The 20,979-nt window shown below is 36.7% G+C and overlaps 1 protein-coding gene across 3 annotated transcripts in view; it reads right to left on the minus strand.

Annotated features, from left to right (window-relative positions):
• The window catches only part of OLA1 (Obg like ATPase 1), an 82,171-nt gene that overhangs the window by 20,165 nt on the left and 41,027 nt on the right, over positions 1–20,979 (minus strand). For all 3 annotated transcript variants that reach the window (XM_085552556.1, XM_085552557.1, XM_015868445.2), the window contains 2 exons: positions 16,578–16,658; positions 16,222–16,319 (listed from right to left, as the gene is read on the minus strand). In XM_085552556.1, the coding sequence (XP_085408682.1) occupies positions 16,222–16,319; positions 16,578–16,658 (179 nt within the window). The remainder of the gene's footprint in view (positions 1–16,221; positions 16,320–16,577; positions 16,659–20,979) is intronic.

Genomic DNA, 20,979 nt, shown 5'->3' on the forward strand with positions numbered 1-20,979 from the left:
ATTTTTAAAGAACAAGTATAAATCAGTAATCACTGTTGTAAAGAAACAAGACTCATACCCACAGAAAATTAGGCTCCATGAGCTCTGCATTTCCAAAAGCGCAACAGAAGTCAAAACTAGGCCATCATGCTCTCGGGTCATGAATAGATAGGTTGGTGTGGATCCAACAAGGCAGAAGAAGGGACTACAGTACTTGCATCACAGCTACGCAGTGAGTTATTACAAAATTTGGGCAAGGTACAAATTTTTTAAATAGCACTAATGAGAACATGGGACAACATTACCCAGTTGGTCAGATGAAGAATATGACTACTTAAAAATATGTGAAAAGAATACAGTTTATGTACTTGGCATCACAGATGGAAATCTAAAAGAGACAAAAACAGTTCTATAAAGGCATTGCAACTTATCAGATACATTCAGTGATATCTGTTCCAAAGAAATATTTACTGGAAGTCCTTCAGAAGAGTCTACAAGAGCTCAGAATTTATTGTATTTCTGAAACCACCATTTATCAAAGTCTTCTCTCTTCTCACAGGCAAAGGACAAAAAATAAGAACCTAATAAGAATAACCTGCTGGTATTTCTTCAGTGGGTTCATACAGTTATCAGAGACTGTATGGGCATGTGCATGTGGAACACCCAAAGAGAAATGCCAGGACTGCAGCAGAATTAAACAACATGTTCTTAGCTTGTTATTTACCACTGAGAAACTATGTGTTACACATCGGTCAGAAAGATATTGTTCACATGAACATAACATGAAGTACAGAACTTCCCAGAGACCAGATGCCTAAAACTGAAGTCCTTCCCCAGCTCCACAGCAGTTACAAAACAGCATGCAATTATTATTCATGGAAAAGGCTTGTAGCAAATCTGTGCAGAACTTGTATGTTGCAATTTTCAAAAAAGCACTACGCTACAAATACACTCCATTCATTCAAAAGCAACTCAAACCCAGCACTATAGAAGCTGAAGATACCGCTCAATGCAATGATTCATAGTTGCTCTAATAGAAAGATTCAGCAGTTTCCAATCGAGACCTTTATTCCCTCTCTGAATAAATGATGCCTGAAATTTTTATTCTTGTTCTAATGGAATTTCAATGGCCTTCAGTGCAAATCTACTGGAAATTTTCGCATATTAAGTGGAAAAAATTAAATGATGTTAACCACATTTTAATGTGATTAAGGCTGACAGGGTCATTATTTCTGCTAATCACTCAGTTTTAAAAGCTCAAACAAAACTTTGTAACAGCCAGTGTTTTTCCTATTTTTCTGTATGTCTCCTGTAGTTGAGAATTAAAGCCACTAGAGAATATGAAATCGTATACATCTTGAAAAAGACTTAGTTTGCTCCAATTTGTACACGGACTTCACTATAATTAACCTTAAGATTAAAAAAAAGAAGGGAGGAAAGCAGTCTTACAATGTGTATACCACCACTTCTTTTGTCTTCCTCAATCAAGACGCAAGAGAATAAATGTGGCTTTTCCTTTCCAGCAGTTCCTATTAGCTACTAAAAATGAGAAAATATTTCTGGCATGACTTTACAATGAAACAAATAACACATGTAATCATCCAAATAATTTTTTTGAAAGAGTCTGTTGGGCCCGGCAATTGGAAGTTTTGTTTGCTACTGTTTAGGGTCAGAATAAGCTAGGAAATAAGCATTAAAAAAAGTGAAAAACAGAAGCGTAAGACAATGATGAAAAGCAAACAGTACACAGTTTTTGGTGTCTTGCACTTTCCTCCAATGGACAATGTAGGATGGAACAGAAAGCACAGGCTGTAGCAGCAGTGACCAGCTCAGTTCTGAGCCCCAACGCCTGGTGTGCAATGCCATGCTTCTCCTAGAAGGCCCGCCAGCCATAGCTCAGTAAGCTCTATGCCATAACAGCTTCAAGGTGACCAAAAAGGGCAGCAGCGTTTCAGTAAAACCAGACACTCATCTGTCTCCTCAGCAATACTGCTGGGGTAGTTGTTGGAGGTTTGTCTTTCTTTATGGAAGGGGGGGGATTGTTTGGCTTGGGTTTTAGATTTTTTTTTTCTCACAGGACCACTATTTTCTGTAAAGAGAACCAATGTAATTAATTGCTTACTGTCTGCTTAATAATTACTACGGCCCTCTTGGGATCCTTATTCTCAGAAGATCTGTACATCGCATGCCAACCCCTCACCAAAAAAAAAAAAAAAAAAAAAAAGGAAAAAAAAACCACAAAAACAAAACATAGCTTGATGTGGCCATGTTATCTCTTTGTTCACAAAAGAAAGGGAAGGAGGAAGGGAGGGAGCAGAAAGCATTTGAGCATCCAGCTTACTTTTTTTCCTCTATGGAACTGACTGTTTATATTTAAGTTACTATAGAAGAGAATGAAAGTTCAAGACTGACTCACATAGATCATTTCCATCTGGTTTAATAGATACATTTCAACCTTACCAAATCATTAAAAACAAAAGCAATATTGCAGCAGCTTCATCAATTACCAAAAAAATAAAAATAAAAAAAAATAGTAAACAAGATTGCTGCCTTCTTAACATTAAGGCACATGAAATTTACTTGAACAATCATTTCCTTCTCATTCCTTGGAAAGCATATAACCACATATACAGCAATTTTTGTATCTGCTTCAGAATTACAGAAAACAAAATAGCTAAGATAAAACACAGTAATTAATCACACATAATTCACCATAGAAAAATTCACTTCTCCCTTCATATCTAGCATGTACTCCTAGCTTTGTATTTCAATACCCAGCAGCCTTTTTTTTCCCTAAGGAACATTTGTTCTCTGACAGAATACTTCCTATAACTAGAAAAATATTTCAAATGGCATTAGATCAGTTACAACCAAGGCACAAACTACATTAATATCAATCTCACATTGCATCTGGAGTCCGTGATGTTCTCAAAAAGCAACATTACTGGCATTGTTGGACCTCCTAGCTTTAGTGTGATGCTATGCACTAGTGCATCAACCAACAACCTCACAGAATTCTTGTGCTGATCTAAGAAGGGACCCTGCTGAATGTCCTAATGCATCTTATTGTGAATCTTCAGCAAATAAAACTTCATGTATGAGCTCATGATGTGCTTTGCTGCTGGAAAGTCACAGACTCTGTGGGAAGCTTTTTATCTTCCCAGCAGTAAGTTCTCTGAGAACATCAGTGCAGCTACTGTAGTTACCTGTAGATTACTTGTATTTTCTCACATCTGTGTCCAGCAATCTAAACCATGATGATAAAGGGTCATTAGGTTTTGAGTGAGGAAGGGGATGGACTAGACAATTTGCTCTGATAAGCTCCTTGTTGCGAGCTCCAGTTTAGAATGTGAAACGCAGGGTAGGTACGTTCTGTGCTCAAAAACCAGCTCACTCAGAGCACCAATTAAAAATCATACTCACACCACCTTAAACTGTATCAACACACCTCATCTGAAATTTTTACAATTAATAATTTTGCTGCAAAATAATTCTGTCATGGTAAAAAGGACATCAACTGTCTATTAGCCACAAAAGAATTCAGGTACAATTACTGAGATAACTGCTGTTTGGAGCACAGCAAAGCAATTTCCCACAGTGGGACTTACAGTTCAATTTACCAGTTGGGCAAATATTTTGTGCTCTGTAGTGGTCTACAGAGTTAACAGTTACCTGTAACATCTGAGCCATGTTATACTTGGAGAAAACTTTCTTCAACCAAAAACAGGGGTTTCAGCTTTACCTGTTCCCAAGAACCACATATACTTTTCTAATGTGGTTCTAAGAGTCACTTCAAGGCTTCTCAATTAACGTGTAATGCAAACTAATGAAAGAGCCAGTGGAACCACTTTCCCACTTCACGCTGCCCACAATAAGGTCTTTTAAGTTATAGGCTACTTGGAAGAGGCATGAGAATAAACACAAGGTCACCTGCAAGACTACGACAGTCCTCAAGTGATCTTGTATTCCTTAGAGGGCATTCTTAATTCAGTAAAATAATAAAGAAGATCACTTGACCTAGACAGTACAGTCACAGAGAGACATACAGCCAACAAATGGAAGAAGGTTGTGTTTTTACATGTAGCAAAACCAAATTATACCATGAATACAATATACAATGAGAACATCTTCACTGCCTTGCTCAGCGTTAGAAGTGTAAGGGTCATTTAAGATACATATAATGAAACCGTGTGTCGAGTTCCAGAGAGTAATACAGTATCATACTAGGCAATAGATAAATACTTGGAGAGAAAAAGAAGCCCTTGCACATCTGGTCAATATGCAGGCCATTGCAAGAAACTGATAAAGTATGAAGAAAGTACCTACTACATCATTTTGCACATCTCAAAATGAAAGGTTAAAATAATTGCCACTCAAACAATAACTCACCCGTTCAGATAGTTCAAAGGGGTTGTTCTACACTGCCCTTGCAGAGATGATTATATCCTGCTATGTTGCTTTTGAATCTTAATTTCAAGTCAGTAATGAAAAGACAGAGTACTCTATTTTGCACAAAAAACATTAGGTCTATTTCCAAAGCAGCATAATAGTAACAGTGCTCATCATAGACTTCCCAGAGACTCTAAGTTAGCATCTGAAAGAGAGTTCTAAATTTGGTGGGTTACTTTTATCTCAGACATACACCTCTGCCGGCTTTATCTTCTGCAGCAGCACTAACTACAGACACCACACTTGTTTTTCTTTATCAGTACACGGCCTTTAGTGAAAATGCAGCGTTTGGGGAACTAGCATTAACAGTCTGCATCATCATAGAAAATGAATCCTTAATAATTATTCATACACCAAGTAACTGTAAACCCAAATCATTTCAGAAGACCTGAATGTGTCAAGAACTTTGACAATTATGACTGGAGCCAGGAAACTGTAGCACTGCAGAATTTCTTATGAATTTTTCTAGTTACTTTTTATAAATGCTGTCCTAGATGACAGCTTAATGTGTACCACATGCAATATTTATTCTTCTTCAGTGTCAGACTGTCTAGCCATCCAAGGGAATACAAAGAATGTCACTTATTAGGATAAAAGCACAAGGAAGGTAATCAAGGACATATGTAACATCAGCCAATCATGCCCTATTTCAACATCCTATTCCATTCATAACAGTTCAACAATTATTTGCTTACTGATAACTTGCTTTCAGGCTGTTTGTGTTCCCCATAATAGTGGTTTGCATTTATTTTACTCTTTAGAATTGGACACTTGCTGTGCCATGCATGTTTGTCAAAACTTTATATCTTCCGTCAGAAATAGCTTTAGCATATCAAATCATTTCTATGTCAGAAATCACTAATAGAACAATCTCGTTACCTTCTATGTCAATAGGGCACTAACACAACTAGAAATCAGACATAAAAGGATACTGCACAAATGCATACTGCTGCAAGATGGACAACTAGCATTTTTTCTTTAATATACCTTGAGCTTGATAAAAAAACCTAATAAAGAAATTAGACTTTGACCAAAGTGGAAAAAAATAATTAAAAAACACGCTGTCCAAGCACAAAGGCATTAACAATTTTTTAAAGTTGTGTAACTAAACACCTTCCTAGTTCTCCACAACTCTTTCACAATACTTCAAGTTACTTACATTACAGAACACCTATATGGAATAATTATAGACATTTTCTAGCTGATTCCAATCTGATGGATGTGAGTTACAAAAAGTAATTAAGACAAATAGAGACAGGTAGATAGAGGGAGCCAAAGACAAACATTTACCCTTTATAAGGTTAGTTTTAAATTGTAATAATTTTAAAAGTCCTACAGGAAGCCAAACACACATGCACTTACGCACACACTTCATTAATCTGAGTATCTTGGAACATAAAGATTTCATTACATAAAAACAGGTATGGGTTTAATGAGCATACGAAATAAAACAAGCTGGGAGAACCATCACATGTTTTAGATCCACAACATTTCATAGGCTTCCAATGTATTAGGTGTTAAGATTTTCTTTTTATTATTATTATTTTTAAATAAAAGCCATTTGTTTGGACTTAGATTCACTTTAACTTCAGAAGTGTAACACTGTGCCTGTGTATGAAAACAAGAGTGAAACTTGATATAAGGTGAATCTGATAAAGGCATTTTCATTGTTCAACTCAATGAAGTACAAAACCAGCACATGCAATTACTTTCAATTATTTATATTTTAGATGTCTCTTCAGGCTTTAGTAATTACTGTCAGAGCACAATGAATCCCAAACTTTATAATAATTAATGTGAATTTAGTAAGGAGCTATGGTCAAATATTGGTAATAAAGGATAATATAATACCCATCCAAATATACTGTTTGATATTTTTTTTTCACTAAGACTGTATAACCTATGGATCTTCAGTTCCAATTTAAGCATGAAGCAGCACCTATTTTTGGTTTTAAAACAAGAGTAAGAATCAGTGACAATCAGCATTTGAGCATCAGTCATTATCATAAGTCATTATAGGAAACTCAAATTGTGAAAATAAAATACTCTGCAAAAACTTTATAAGATAAGTAATCTTTGTTGGTAAAAACAAGCTGTTAAAAGAAAACTGATACTCCCATACCTAGTGCATAAAATAGAGCTATAAATAATCATAAAGAACATAAAAAAGCATCGTATTTTCAATAACAAATGTCAATGAAAAAAAAGGCCATCAACTGTAAAACAAAGAATTAACATACCACAGAGCAAAAAGTAAACTTGAAAAATGGGTGGCAAAGCCACAGCAGTCTATATTTCCAAGGCATGAAAGGATTTCTCCTCAGACATCACTTTTCTATTTAAAATAAACTATTTTTTACTGACTAACATTTCCATTTAGCTCTTTTTGCAGTAAATAAGAGGAATATTCCTTAAATGTTCTCCCAGAGAACGAGGATGTCACAGACCATTCACAAGAGAAAATTTCAATATGAGCAATATTGCTAGAAAGCATAAGCATCTCAAATATCAACTGTAGCAAGATAAAGAATGGTGAATGAAATAAAATTAATTTCAATGATGAGAACTTTAAAGAGATTAACAGAACTGTACAGCATGTAATGGCAAGAAATGTCTGAAGACATGATCCAGACAAGCCAATTCAGTTAGCAGAATAGTAGAGGTATGGATACATATACCTGTATGCAAATTAGATTCATTAACATCGAGTAACAGATTATAGAAGGAAAGTTGCTTGCTCATTTGGACATCATTCAAGAGATACTATCGTAATGCTACTGATAGCCATATTGAATCCAAATCTTTCCATATGAAGTTTTAAAGAGGTAATACACACAGTTTTCTTGTTATTTCAGAATAGGAAACAATATTATCAGAGGTTCCTTTACTTAGAAATATTCAAAGGTGAAAGATTACATACTAGCTATTAAATCCTTTTCTACAGTGAGAATGTCTTATTTCTCAAAACAAAAACAACAACAAATTACCAGTTACAAGCAGCAAGGAGCTTTCACACAAGGAATGAGAGGCAGTCCATTTGCTCCCCTACCAAAGCACAAGGACAGCTGTTCACTTCTCTACAGTCAATCAAAAGCCTCTCGCTGCACTTTTCAACTTCTCAATAGGACTTGCACAAAAATAAACACTGGCAGATTTTAAGTATCATGACAGATTTAACAGTAATAACAACCCAACAGATGTTAAAAGCAGGGTACACAGACCCCAAGCATCTATTTTTTCTTTCACATGATCCTGTGTTTTCTGGATGACAAAGACTGGCTAACAACGCTCATTCGTTCTGAAAGGCACATGGCTCAGTACATTTTTTAATAATAAGTAACTACTACCAACACACAATTAGTATCAACATAAATAATCCCTCCCTGCTCTTTGTAAAGATGAATCTCTATGAATCTTGCACATCTCTATTAGTTGATTTGGGGGGGGCAATGATGAGAGACCTGTAAAGTTAAAAATCTCAGTATAGACACTATGAAAACACATCAAGATACTGAAAATAGCTTGTCAGCAAAAAGTAGCATAGGTTGCTTGACTGTATATTGTCAAAAGCTATGCTGTACACTGCAATAACATACAGAAAATGAATTTAGACATGAGAATTCCAACAAAGCATGTATGAAAAAGCTAGAGATGTCAGCATGGAGCAGTACACTGCTCAGCCAGCCAAGCCAGTATCACCATACGCCTTTCTTCTGTGGATGTCCCTCTCCACTGCTTACTGAATGAAGCAAAGTTGCATAATTCATGGATTTGAAATCCACTGCCACATTATCCTCTCCCCCTTCTTACCCTGCACCAGTTTGGTTAGCAGAATCAGCAGTTGTTTTGCTTGTTGAAAGCTATCATCTACTGCTAAAGACTTTGCCTATGAAAACGCAAGCGTTTAAACAAAATATCACACAAGTTACCTGAATGTCAGAATTGCCACGTTAGACTTAAAAAGTATCATTACCAGGCAGCAATTCTTAGGACTACACAAGCCAACAACAAAACTGCTGGAGCTCAAAGCTGCAGTTTTTCAACGTTATACACTGTGGCCACAGAGCTGTGTATGAAGAGCCCAGAAATTATGGCAATGACGGCCAAAAAAGACTCTTAAGAGATCATTGGGAGAGAGAACAAGAAAAAGAAGACGGAACACAAAGCTGAGTTCTTCAAAAGATGACTTGGGATGACATGCAGCTGATTAGGCAGGGTTCATTATAGAGCAACAAAGTTGAAAAGCAGTTATGGATGTCTTCACTGAGCACAGCCTTACTGGTATGGAGCATCCATCAGTGAGTAGCTCTTTGGAATCACCCTGGTAGTGCAATCATCACCAAGCACACAAATGTGCTTGGAGCACACGTGAGACTTGCTGCAAGGGAATGCAGGGAGGTTTGGCCATGCCAGGCAGGTGTTTGGAGCTGCAGCCTGCTGGGCTGACACCCACACCTCAGACAGAACTCTTCAAAGCAAAGGTCCCCCTGCAGCATTTAATGTGTTGTAGGAACAGCTTCAAGCTATCCCCATCCGCCTAGGATTGGCTTGCCCAAGAACAGAGATGTTCCAAGGCACCAACACCCATTTTACCAGTTCAAAGACTCAAAATATCTTAGGTAAATCACTGAGGCTTCAATTCCTGTCCTCACAGACTCTGCTGAAGCTATTTATAACTGCCATGTTGTAGCCAGGTGGGCTGAAAGTTTTGAAAGCAGCTTCACCATACAGTACTGGCCATTTTTAAAACATCCCAGAAACATTTTCTTTGAAAAGCTTTAATTAGGAGCTTAGGAGCCAAAACTTCACATTTGGCACAGAGCAAACTCGGCACTGGAGATAAACCATTGCGCTTCTATTAAAACCCATCCAGACACAGTAACTTTCACAACCCACAAAAAACAGAAACTCAAATTCTCAGGAGCAACTGCTCAAATTAACACTGCTCAGTCTCAAAGATTCAACTTTGTTACATGACCCACATTACTGCATGGAGCCAGAGCAGAACTAGAGTTTTTCTGCCTCTTTTGGGGGCCTAGAGCGAGGGGATGTACAAGTGCTGAGAGTAGGGAATCCATCCTCCAGCTCCTGCTGTTACCTAACAATACACATTCACATTCAAGAAGACAACAGGACAGGCAGAGTAAAGCAAAACCCAGAGAAAGAAACACAATCTGGAGGACTGGACTGGAACTAAGCCAGTAAGAATGGCATGAAACCAAAGGAAAGGGATAGATGATCCAGTAAGGATCTAAGGGGTATATATCCGCTAGAAAAAGGATGGGAAAAAAACTGGGTCAGATAGAACAACTGAAGGAAAAGTGCCTGCAATTGGTAAGACAGAGAAGTAAGAAGTCAACTGGGAATGTCAGGCAAAGATGTTGGAAGGAAAAGAGACTGCAATTAGTCTGATGTGTGAGAAATTAATTTGTATTCATTAATCTGTATAAGCCATAATAAAGAATAACTGTTCATTAAACTAACAGCACACACCATTCCCTGCTAACATATACGTGCTCTATGGAAAACATACACAGTCCACCAGTTACAATAAATAAACAAAAAAAAGAAAACCACCAAAAAAACAACTTATAACCTGTAAAGTTTCCTGTCTCACTCGAGCACTAAAAGTGCAACAGAAAGCTTCAACCCTCAGCTTGTTAACTGACGTCTTCTGACTTTAGCACACATACATGCAGAATGCCATTTATGCAGAAATATGAGTCCAACTATTTATAATATTTAAAACATTTCAGTTCTAAGAGAGGAACAAGAAGTGTTAGATATTTTTAATTCTTTTTTTCCAGCATAGAAGAGAACTTCAAACTGTTTAGCTATATCAAAGAAACCACTCATACCACAATGACATTACTGTATTCCGTGATTTAAGGAATTCAGCATCTTCAGAAATGTTAAGGATACACATTATTGGCCTAAACAACCACAACTTCATGACATACAGTATGTTTAAATACCAATTTAGTATCAGAAAACAAACCTAATTCAGAAGCTGAAGGTACTGAAAACAGCAACCCACAGTGATTCAGGTACCTTCTACACAATGAATGTACTGATGTTCGCAAATACTGCTCTAAAGGGTTAACACCCTTTAGTGGTTTAAAAGCTTAGCCACCATGTTAAAGTGATGCATCTCTATTTCCCTCGGCACTGCAGAGGTTTATTACCTTCCACATCTCCCCTTTCAGAAAGGTACTATTTGGGGGTATTCTGTTTAAATAGTTTTTTTGTTTGTTCTTAGCAAAATTTGCAAAGCTCATGTACAAAGGCTGCTCTGAAAGTAATGCCTTCCATTTCATTACATTAGTTTACAACATCAGAGGTGGATGTTGGTGATGTGGCAGTGGAAGCTGAATCTACTCAACAATACTGCACTACACTCTGTAGCCATGTGACAGATGGGGGTAGAGGAGCAGTCTAACAAAATGGTGTCTGACATGGAAGAGCAGATGAAGCAAAGGTATGCCACTGAATTCCTCTACATGGAAAAAAATGACACTCATTAACATTCATTGATGTTTGCTGAATATTTATGGAGACCAAAACAGTGGATGTGAGCATAGCAATGCAGTGGATGGTGCATTTTGCCAGTGGCTACAGCAGGTCACCTCTGCTGGTGCACTTTGACAAGCACAGCATGCAGGTTCTTGTTTGTCACTGGCAAACATGCATAGCTAGTGGTGGTGACTACGTTGAATAACAGAGTTCTATAGCTGAGAACTTGCTCTATCAAATACTGTTATTGTGCTTTTTCTATCTGTTGTAGTTTCCACAGAAATATACAGGAGGCAATACTTTGACCTACGTATCTCAGACAGAATTTGAAAAGGATTAAAAGACAGACAGTAGAAAAAATGGTGTTTTTGTGGAAATGAGATGTTTCATATTTTTATTTAGTCATCATAATTACAGCTGTTAAAGAGACGGAGCTGGCCTGCAGCTGTTCTTTCTCTTTATTTTCTATAAATCAATTTCACAAAACCACAGAATTGCAGGGACTGAAAGGGACCTCAAGAGATCACCGAGTCCAACCCACCCCGCTCAAGCAGGTTCCCTGCAGTAAGTCACACTTATTAGAACTAGGGTTCTTAAATATACATACCCTTATTCTGCTCATTAAAACATTTTACTTCATGACACATTAATGTTACCATTCCACTATGATTTTTTTTTTCTTTTTTAAAAATATCTTTAGAAGGTCTTAAACTGAAACACATATAAAATACTATGGAAGAAAATAACTTTATTTAAACACAGAGATCAAATTCTTACTGTTGTCAAGTCGAAGGATCTATACAAAAAGTACCCTCTTTATCAAAGTACTTTTCCTTATACTCCTCTAAAATTAGACATTATTTAAGTATGAATGGGGAGGTTTGGGAACTAAGGGGTATTTTAGTCACTGAATTTAAGTTTTCTTAACAGGTGTACTGAAGATATGAAAACCTTTTGAATAGCATTTCTCTTCTCACAGTCCTCTTGCTCCAAGTTCTCCGCATTCTATCAGTACGTGAAGTTCTGCTAAGATGGTAAACACACACCTATTGGAAAACTTTCTTTTCTAAACAGTCCAAAAGTGAAAGAGTGAGTCAGATAAATCCATACATAAGCCCATTGGGCCTTCCTTGCACTTTACTCTTGATTTTCTTTCTTAATGTCAGACTTCTTTTTTTGTTGTTGTTATATTTAGAACATCTGAAGCAATATGGAAAAGATGAAGAGAAAAGAATAATTCACTCTTATACTGTAAGATCTAAGGAGCATCAAATGAAATTATGATGTGGCAGATCCAAAACAAGCATAAGGAAATACTTCTCCATATCACACATAGTTAAACTGTGGAAGTCCCTGCTCCAGGATATTGGGATGCTGAAAGTACAGTTAGGTTCAAAAGGTCAATGGCTATATTCATAGAATAAAAAACAGTCAAATTATCTAACACAAGTATATCATATCTGGCTTAGCCAGTTCTACACTAACAGATTGCAAGAAGCTGGGCACATATACTCATATATTCCTGTTTGCTTAATCTTCCTATAGTCTTCCCTGGACATCTGCTAGTGAACTGTCAGAAGCATGATACCAGAAGAGATAAATGTTCCATCTGACCTAATTATGGCTTTTTCAGACTAAGACCATAAAGAATCCTACAAGAATTAACAGGAAAAGGGCTACTTATTAGACAAATATACCTTCTTAAACACAAAGGAGTCAGATACGTGAAGTGAATTATTCTATTCCATCAGTACCCTTTTAAAGACACATTGTTCAAAAGAAATTTAATTGGGATACTATACAAATTCCCAGTTTCATACTTGATATTATAAAATCTTTAATGCCATAATCAGCTCTAAGATGCAGTAGCCTGGAAAAAAAATGTCACTTGTTTATATCAGAGGTGTTGAGTCAAGAAAGAAAAAAAAAAAAACAGTGTATGCAACCCTGACACACAAAATTGTTCCTGGCACCTCTGCAAAGAACCATTCCAAAATACTGCAGTGAACAGTATGCTGAGCCTTACCTGCTTATTAATTAGCTCAACATATTTCATAATTGGATTCTATAGTATAACCTCTTTAAGCAAGACTAAAAGGTAAACGCTTAGCTAGGTGAAGACTGCTCAGTCTCATGTCCAGGGTTTATGTGACATTTTCTAACTCAGAAAGCAGCTTCAACTGTAAATGAATGGGCTTTTTTGGAACACTTTCATGATTAAACTCATATATATCACGAAAAGGCAGTAGTATATCCGTGTGAAAATAATTCCAAATTATTAAAAAATGGGCTTAAGCATTCACTCAGATCGCAGCAATATGTAGTAAGAATGGTTTCAGTGGATTCCTCTATACAAGATTATGATTACTGTCATCTGATCATAACACAAGTGCAACTAATGCAGCTGCCATGTCAGCTTCTCTTCAGGGGCTAGGTCTTAATCATAAATCAAAGGAATGACTAATTCAACATTGTTAAAACCAGCAAGTAGCTGCTTGGAGCCATTCCAGTTTTTACATCTTTCAAAAGGTCAATACACCTACTCAGACACACAATAGTCCTATCTTTCACTGTGTTTTCTTCTTTTCTAGGATTGAAAAATAACATGTTAGCACTTAAACGTAAGTATGTTTTAACTAACAATTAAAATGTTCATTAATTCTGAAAGAGTGACCCAGTAAAACAAAGCCAGCTTTAGTTCTCCTTTCATACCCACAGTCGAAAAGCCTCTTTGCTGTTCTAAATACTTCTATAGTTGTAAAAGTCTCACAAAAACATTTTACAGCTGAGCATTTCCTGCGTTACCCTTACTTTTGTTACAGCAATATTAACGAATTAAACTGAGAAATAAACTTTTTCAAGTTGAATGACTAGTCTAAATGTGGCTTACATTTCAAATATGTACCTTTACCCTCAAAATAATAACAAAAAATCACAAATTAAGTGGCATCTAACAGCAAAATATATTGTAATCATTTACATCTGCTTACACCACACAAATGGCAAAAGCCTACCGTTAGCATGCTTTATAGAAAAAAATTATTCTGCTCTTAAATATAAAAGCTTTGCTGCATAAACAGAGGATTTAAAGCTGTAGCAGAGTGGCTGAATGAAGGAAAATGGCAATCTTTTTGGTTCTTGTAGATGCCTTTCCCTATCACACAATGTTTCCCACTCATAAATACATGACAAATACTTCCTCAATCATTTTTTACGAGCAGGGATGCACAGGGGGTAGTCAATGGCTAGCTTGAGGGAAAATAGGAACAGCAGGAGGCAGAAACTGTACTGAAAATGGCTATGTGGTAAATTCTCTTCTGGAACATCACTCAGCTACCCAGGCTTTGATCTTTCGGCTACAATTACACTAACATCCATGAGATCTGGACATATTTTTTTAAAACTAAATTATTAATTGTAATAGAAACAGTTAAACCATTTCATTATATGACTCCCCAGTCCAACAGTCTGATCTTTTTTTGCAAATTAAAAATTGTAATTTATACAAAGATATGCTTTCAATTGGGTTTAACTATGTCATCATCACAACTAGTCTCACAAAAAACATGGGGTGACTGGCGACAGCTAAATCACAGACTGGCGTCTCCTAAGTAGTCTGTCTACCATTAGGGTCTGGGAAATGGTATTTACTGTACAATTAGAGCCAGCGAGCTCTACCTGTAATCATCCAAATACAGGTGTGAGGATCCCTTTTGGACAAGGAAACTGATGCATCCATTTTCACATAAACTTCCACGAATGTACTGTTTCAGCAAACCTCAGGAAACCTCAACATTTGCACTCAGGAAAAAAATATCACCTGACAATAACAGAATGACTACTACTACCCTGATTTTAAAGACTTTCTTGGACAGAAACAGTTTTAATGTTCAAACATTCCTACCTACGAAACATTCAAAAAACAAATAAACTAATTTAATAATTATAGAATCCAGCCAAACATGAAAAACTTCAATTACAACACTGGCTATTGAGTTCAATCCCAAAGTCTGTTTTTTGGGCCTGAGATGGGATGCTATCAAAAAGATTTTGATCTTAAATACTAACACAAAATGTCTTGGGAGTATCAAAAGGACAGTTTTAGTTGCAGTAATTTCACAGAATTTATTCTAATGATTTATTGGAGTTAACCATCTGACATTAATTATTGTTTTGGCTTCCAGTCTATGAATGTTTATTTTTCAGTTTAAAGCCTTCTCACTCTTTGATATCATATGGAAATGAGAATTTTTAATGGAAAATTGAAACCATGTGCATCTAAGTACTTAATGAAGTACAGGGAGAAACAGAGGGTGTACTTTAGGAGAATTCAGATATTCCGCTTTGGATACTTTTGATTTGTTTGGATGAGCTACACACATATATCTGTTCGCAAACATGCATTTGTGCATCCTCAAAGTATTTCACAAGTGTTTAAAGATCTGAGTACTAAAAAAAAGGCTTTTTTTTTTAATAAACAAAACATGCTGCAACTGATTTTTTTTTTTCAGACTATACTATTTAATCTGTTCTTTCCTCCCCAAACTGAATATTTATCCCATCTAGAGTTTCCTATGACATACTAAATGTTGTACTTCTCAACAGTGGATTTCCACCATGCCTATCTACCATGCTAGCCCCAAATCTTCATTCAGCTCATTGAATGCCTGATAAATACATGATGGTTGAGAAATCAATTTAAAGTCACATTGATGTCAGAAATACATGAATAAATCCTGCGCTGTCCATGACATTAAAGATCATCAAGACAGGCCTATGAACTGTAAGCGAAGTGTGAGCAGTAGCAATTAAACCAGATAACAGCAAACAGAAGTGCACTGCTAAACTGTACAATTTTGCCAGTTTGGAAGTTCTCTGTGCAACTGACATAGCATTAGTTCTCTGGCATTCAATTCATTCTCTTGGAATGAAAGAGATGGTGTTCAGATGAACAGAATAATTCATGATAACAAGCAACACACACTTTTTGAATTAGTAGTTCCAAAACAAATATTTCCTTCATAGCTAATGGATTTACATAAAAATATAAGTAAGGAAAATATATTTTTTCTATTCCATACTTTCATTTATGGTTTCACCACACGTACTGTACTCAAGCAGCATGTCAGTGGGAGCATAACAAACAATGAAAGTGTAGCATCAGTTTTAATTCCTTTAAGAATTAATATATTTTGACTTTAATGAGCAAGGAATTATTCACTGTTGAACAAAATGTGATATAGAAACACATATTTAGATATTTAACCTGAACATACTTACCATTTGTTTTTCTTTCTAATGTAGTCTTTTTCAGAGAGGTTAACCAGATAAATCATGGGTTTTGAAGTGAAAAACAAATGTTTGTTCAAAACATCGATCTAGAAGGGAAAACGTAAGAGGAGAAATTTAAAAACAAGTTACATCAACCTGAGTTAAATTCAGGACCATTTTCCTTGAGGCATTTCTGAGAAGGCAACAGAATTAAAATCTAGTACATAGGTCACACTGTCACACAGAACTGACAACAGATATAACATACACCACACTGTGAATGTGAATTCTTTAAGAAAACATGAAAAAAAGACAGTAACAGGTTGCAAAATTAGATACTTCATGGGATAACGCTTATAGCCTACCTCTTTGTCATTCCAATCATGATAGAAGCGGACAGCCTTCTTTTCGTCTATTACCCAGGTTTTGATTTTGCACATTACATCCTAAGAAAGATTAAAAGAAAAAAACACAAACGAAGTCAAAACTCATCTGGACATCAGACAATTCTGTTCCATAAGCAAGACATGTACAAATTAAAATTCAGCATGAACACGCTAATTAAAAATTAGACAACATACCTTAAACAGAATTTTTACCATCTCAGAAAAATAAAAATTCCTGACTTAAGAGACTTTAAAGACAAACAGCAATTATTAAAGCGATACAAATCCCATCATCAGGAAGTTAAATACATGAGATCCAAGTATCATCTCCTGCCATCAGGAAAATTAGCAGAGCTCATAAAATGTATGCAAAAATCAGTACATTTTAGATTGCTTTTCAAACTCAGTAAGACGCGACATTTCAGCATCCAGCGGGAAAGACCACGCACAATATAAACATGCCATTAAGAAAAGGGAATGGGAGGGAAAAAAAACACCGCAAATATATTTTTTTAAATTGTTCGCCACAGAAATTGAGCCTATTATTGATGATCCACCCTTCAAAAAATTAATTCAAATGGCCAGAGCCCCTTTTATTCCGCATTAATTTTTCGCCAACACCTTCTCCCTCCCCCCCAAAATGAAACCTGCCAAAGCCTCCATTACACAATGGCAAGAGCCTTGCTCTGGTGACCTCCAACCAGCTGCATTCACTTTCAGAACATCTCTCTCCGCAGGAAATCTAAAGGCCTTTTAGTTAGCAAGCTAGTGTGCATTCAGAAGGAGTAACTGCAGGAAGAGCCCAATGTGCTTTGTTTCTCTGGCCTTTCTTCACAGAAAGATTAATCATCTGTGAAATGGAAACGGCAAACAGCAAGTGACACAAACTGAACCCTTCAAGCCTTTCCTCATCAGTTTTGTGGTGCTGAATCTGAAAGCTGCGTGTGGCACGGCTCTCCTTACAGGCAGGTGTTAATAAAAGGCTCTCGGGTCTGAAAGGTCACCCTTGGCTCTTCTAGGAGTAGTACATTTCTGAGTCGTCGATTTTTCTGAGAGATAATTTATGATCACGCTTTAAATAATACTTTATTTTTTATTTTATTTTTTGTTATAATTGACGCAACTGAGAATCAGGGTATTTAAAACACAAAGAACCGTTCCCTGAACCATTGAGCGCACAACACTTTTTACACTTAGTGCTACACGGCTGAGGCACATTATAAACAACCACAAATAACATCAGTATTTACTACAGCCTTTTCTAGTCGAGCAGTTGCTGCAGTGAAAAACAAAGACAAAGCTCTTCGAAATCTTCAGATCCTGATTTGAAACCCTCCAGGAACAGGACTCCCCACAGATTTTAACAAGGAAGGGGCATGCTAAAACTTTTAATGAAATCTAACATGTTCTGACGAAGAATAATCACTTTTACTCTCCTATAACTGAATTTCACTCATAAACGTTTAAAAGTGGCTAATATAACACCATTTCCTACAAGGAGAAGATCAAAGTGCTATATTACAAATGCATTATGATTAAAAAAGCACTGTGCAGCTTTGCTATTAACTGTTCTTTAAACCCTAAAAGGCTTCCCATAGATCTCACTTGGCACTGCATATACAACCTTTGACAAGTAATGTAGACCATTTTTATTCATTGCCTAAAATTGTAGGCAATTATGTGCGTCACACTGGCCACCTGCAAATTCTGAATGCCTGCTCCAGTTGTCAGAGCAAAAAACTAATGTCGGAGGGGATTAATCTAGGGGGAGAGAGTCCTCTTTAATGGCTCCAGCAGGTGAAATGGCCCAGCTGGTTACTGTGATGAGTGGCCAGAACAGCTTATGTAGAGACATGCAACAAGATTACACATAAAGAAGAAAACAGTGGTGCCATCTTATCTTTAACCCTATCTGCTTTCTATTTTTTTAATTAATCGGTATAAACGAGGCAAGGGAAGCAATTCTAACGATAGGTACTTTTCATTTAGAATCTTTATCTTCAGCTTTTGTTCAAACACACAGACAAAAAAAAAATTAAAGAAAATCAGCACAATCTCAAAGACTCCTGGTCAGCAGTGAAGGAATTCTGACTGCACGACATTTCAGGTTTTACCATAATGCTATAGGTACCTACCATGTGGTTTTCAGCATTATAATTCCCCCCCAAACAGCAAAACATTATTGCATATAAACTACAGTTGATAAAAGATTTTCAGAAGAAAGCATTATAGCAATAGTTGTTAAAGACAATCTTTTAAGCTCAAGTAGCAGTGAAATGTTTTCTTTCTAATTACGCTGTAAGGGGTGCAATGCATTGTGGGCCCTACAGAAAATTCAGGAATCAATGCAGCAAACAATATTTGCTCGTTCTAAAGCATATTTAAGCACACAGATGTAAATCAGAGCTTCTCTTCCACATTCTGCTTCCTACAGCAACCTATCTAAGCCCATTTTGACACAAATCTAACTTTTCAGAGTTAAGCTATAGGTACCCAACTTCATGCAGTTTGCAGCTGTTGTTCAAGAGGAACAATTCCATGGGTAACCTGAACAGGGAAGGCTGACCAACCCAAGGTGATGCACAGAGCCAGCAGCTGTCTGAGCGCAGAACTGCTTCAGTTTTACGGAGAAACAAGCAAAGCATTGGAAAGGTGTACTTAGAGAAAGAACAGAAGCTTGAAAGAAACAGAAAATCTGTTTGAAGCAAGAAGATGCAAAGAAGAAAAATAAGAATGAATCATTCCTAAAGGAATTTTTTCTGATGGAATATGTAGGCAGCTACAACAGGTGGAACATAAGGCAAAATCCACTGCTAAAATGACATGAGTGATAGAGGAACTCAAATTCTCCCGCACCAATGGTGGTGTCATATTCAAATGATGTTTAATACAATCCCTTAGCAACAAATATGCTACATTCTTGTGACAACATGAAGGCAACTATTCCCATCTACTTATTGTTCACTTGGCTGCCCTAGTACACCAAAGAAACACACAAAAAGCACACTTTGAAGCTATAATTCATTAAGCACCATTTTTAGTTTTATTAATTGCTTCTTTTTAGGCCCGATGAAAGAATATGAACTGACCTTTTTATCTTCACTATCATCGTAACAGTCATTTAAACACATTTAGTCATTACTCTAGTTAACACCAAGATGCTTAAATAAGAGAACGTGGAGCAATGATCTGCTTGGTTTCATTAGGGCTGGCCTCCCCAGTTGCACACTTCGAGGTCAGCCTGCCACCAGCAGAACAATCCACTTCTCCTCACTGGTGACAAGAGAAATCTCTTGTTTTTCAGCCAGCAGCATTATAGTATGCGTCACTTAAAACATCATCAAAACAGCTCCCAAAATCCAACACACAATTGCAAACTTATGAAATACAGGAAACATCAAATACCACCGTTTTAAACATCAATTCATTTCTGACTATTTCCTTGGCAATACATTTAGTGCACATGAATACTTGGTGTAATATGCAATACTGACTTTGTCCTGTCTCATTTCTCACTGATGATGAGCAGTCAATGCAGAAATGTTAAGCAGGAATTTCACAATACATACTTATTTATAGTATTTTATAAAGTTGGGACATTCAAATTGCATCTAGGAGATTTATCAAGATGTGCTCAAGAGACACTACTGTGTAGAAAAATGTGCATACATTAATAAACTCTCTGGATGGATGATAGTAATAATGTGTGCCTATGCCAAATTCTTCTTGCAGCATGAGGGACTAAACTGAACCTTGGAAAACTGACTTGCCTACTTGGCATCAGAGAATTGTGAGGCTTTTGTTGGAAATTAGCAGGGCATGTAATTAACTTCCGCAAATTTAATAAAGAAGTAAGCAGTCGTGAGGATTATCACTTCACACTTCAAAGTGCAAGTGAACTCTCCACGATTCTGTAGGCAGTGCAAAAGCCTCTGCTACTATGGAGAGTGACTGTGAGTATGACACTGTTCTCTTCCCCAGAGGGAGATATTTCTGAGGGAAATGTGGAGTGCTTCCTAGCAGCTTATTCATTTGCTTCAGGACTTCCAAGAGTATAGTAACTTGGAAGTTACTATACTTCTATAGTAACAGTAACTGACCGGCCACCTGCCAGCACTTGAAAAGCAGATAAACGTGTTTTATTAAAGTATTTCAGCTTAGGCAACACTACACCCAAGTAGAACTTGGCAAATGAGGTGTAATTGTCCACATTTTATCAACTTCATTGCTCTGTTCCTCTCACAAACTCTACAAACTACCTAGAGCATTTCCTGTAGCTCTTAGCTAGCACCTCGCATTTCATACATGAGTCACAGCAAACAAGCAATGAAGGTAATAGTGTAAGGTGAACACATTCAGACTTCCCTCAAGAATCAGGCTG

This window comes from Coturnix japonica, chromosome 7 (genome assembly GCF_054131305.1).
Source record: "Coturnix japonica strain WE chromosome 7, WE-NBRP24, whole genome shotgun sequence".
In the NCBI taxonomy this organism is placed as follows: domain Eukaryota; kingdom Metazoa; phylum Chordata; class Aves; order Galliformes; family Phasianidae; genus Coturnix; species Coturnix japonica.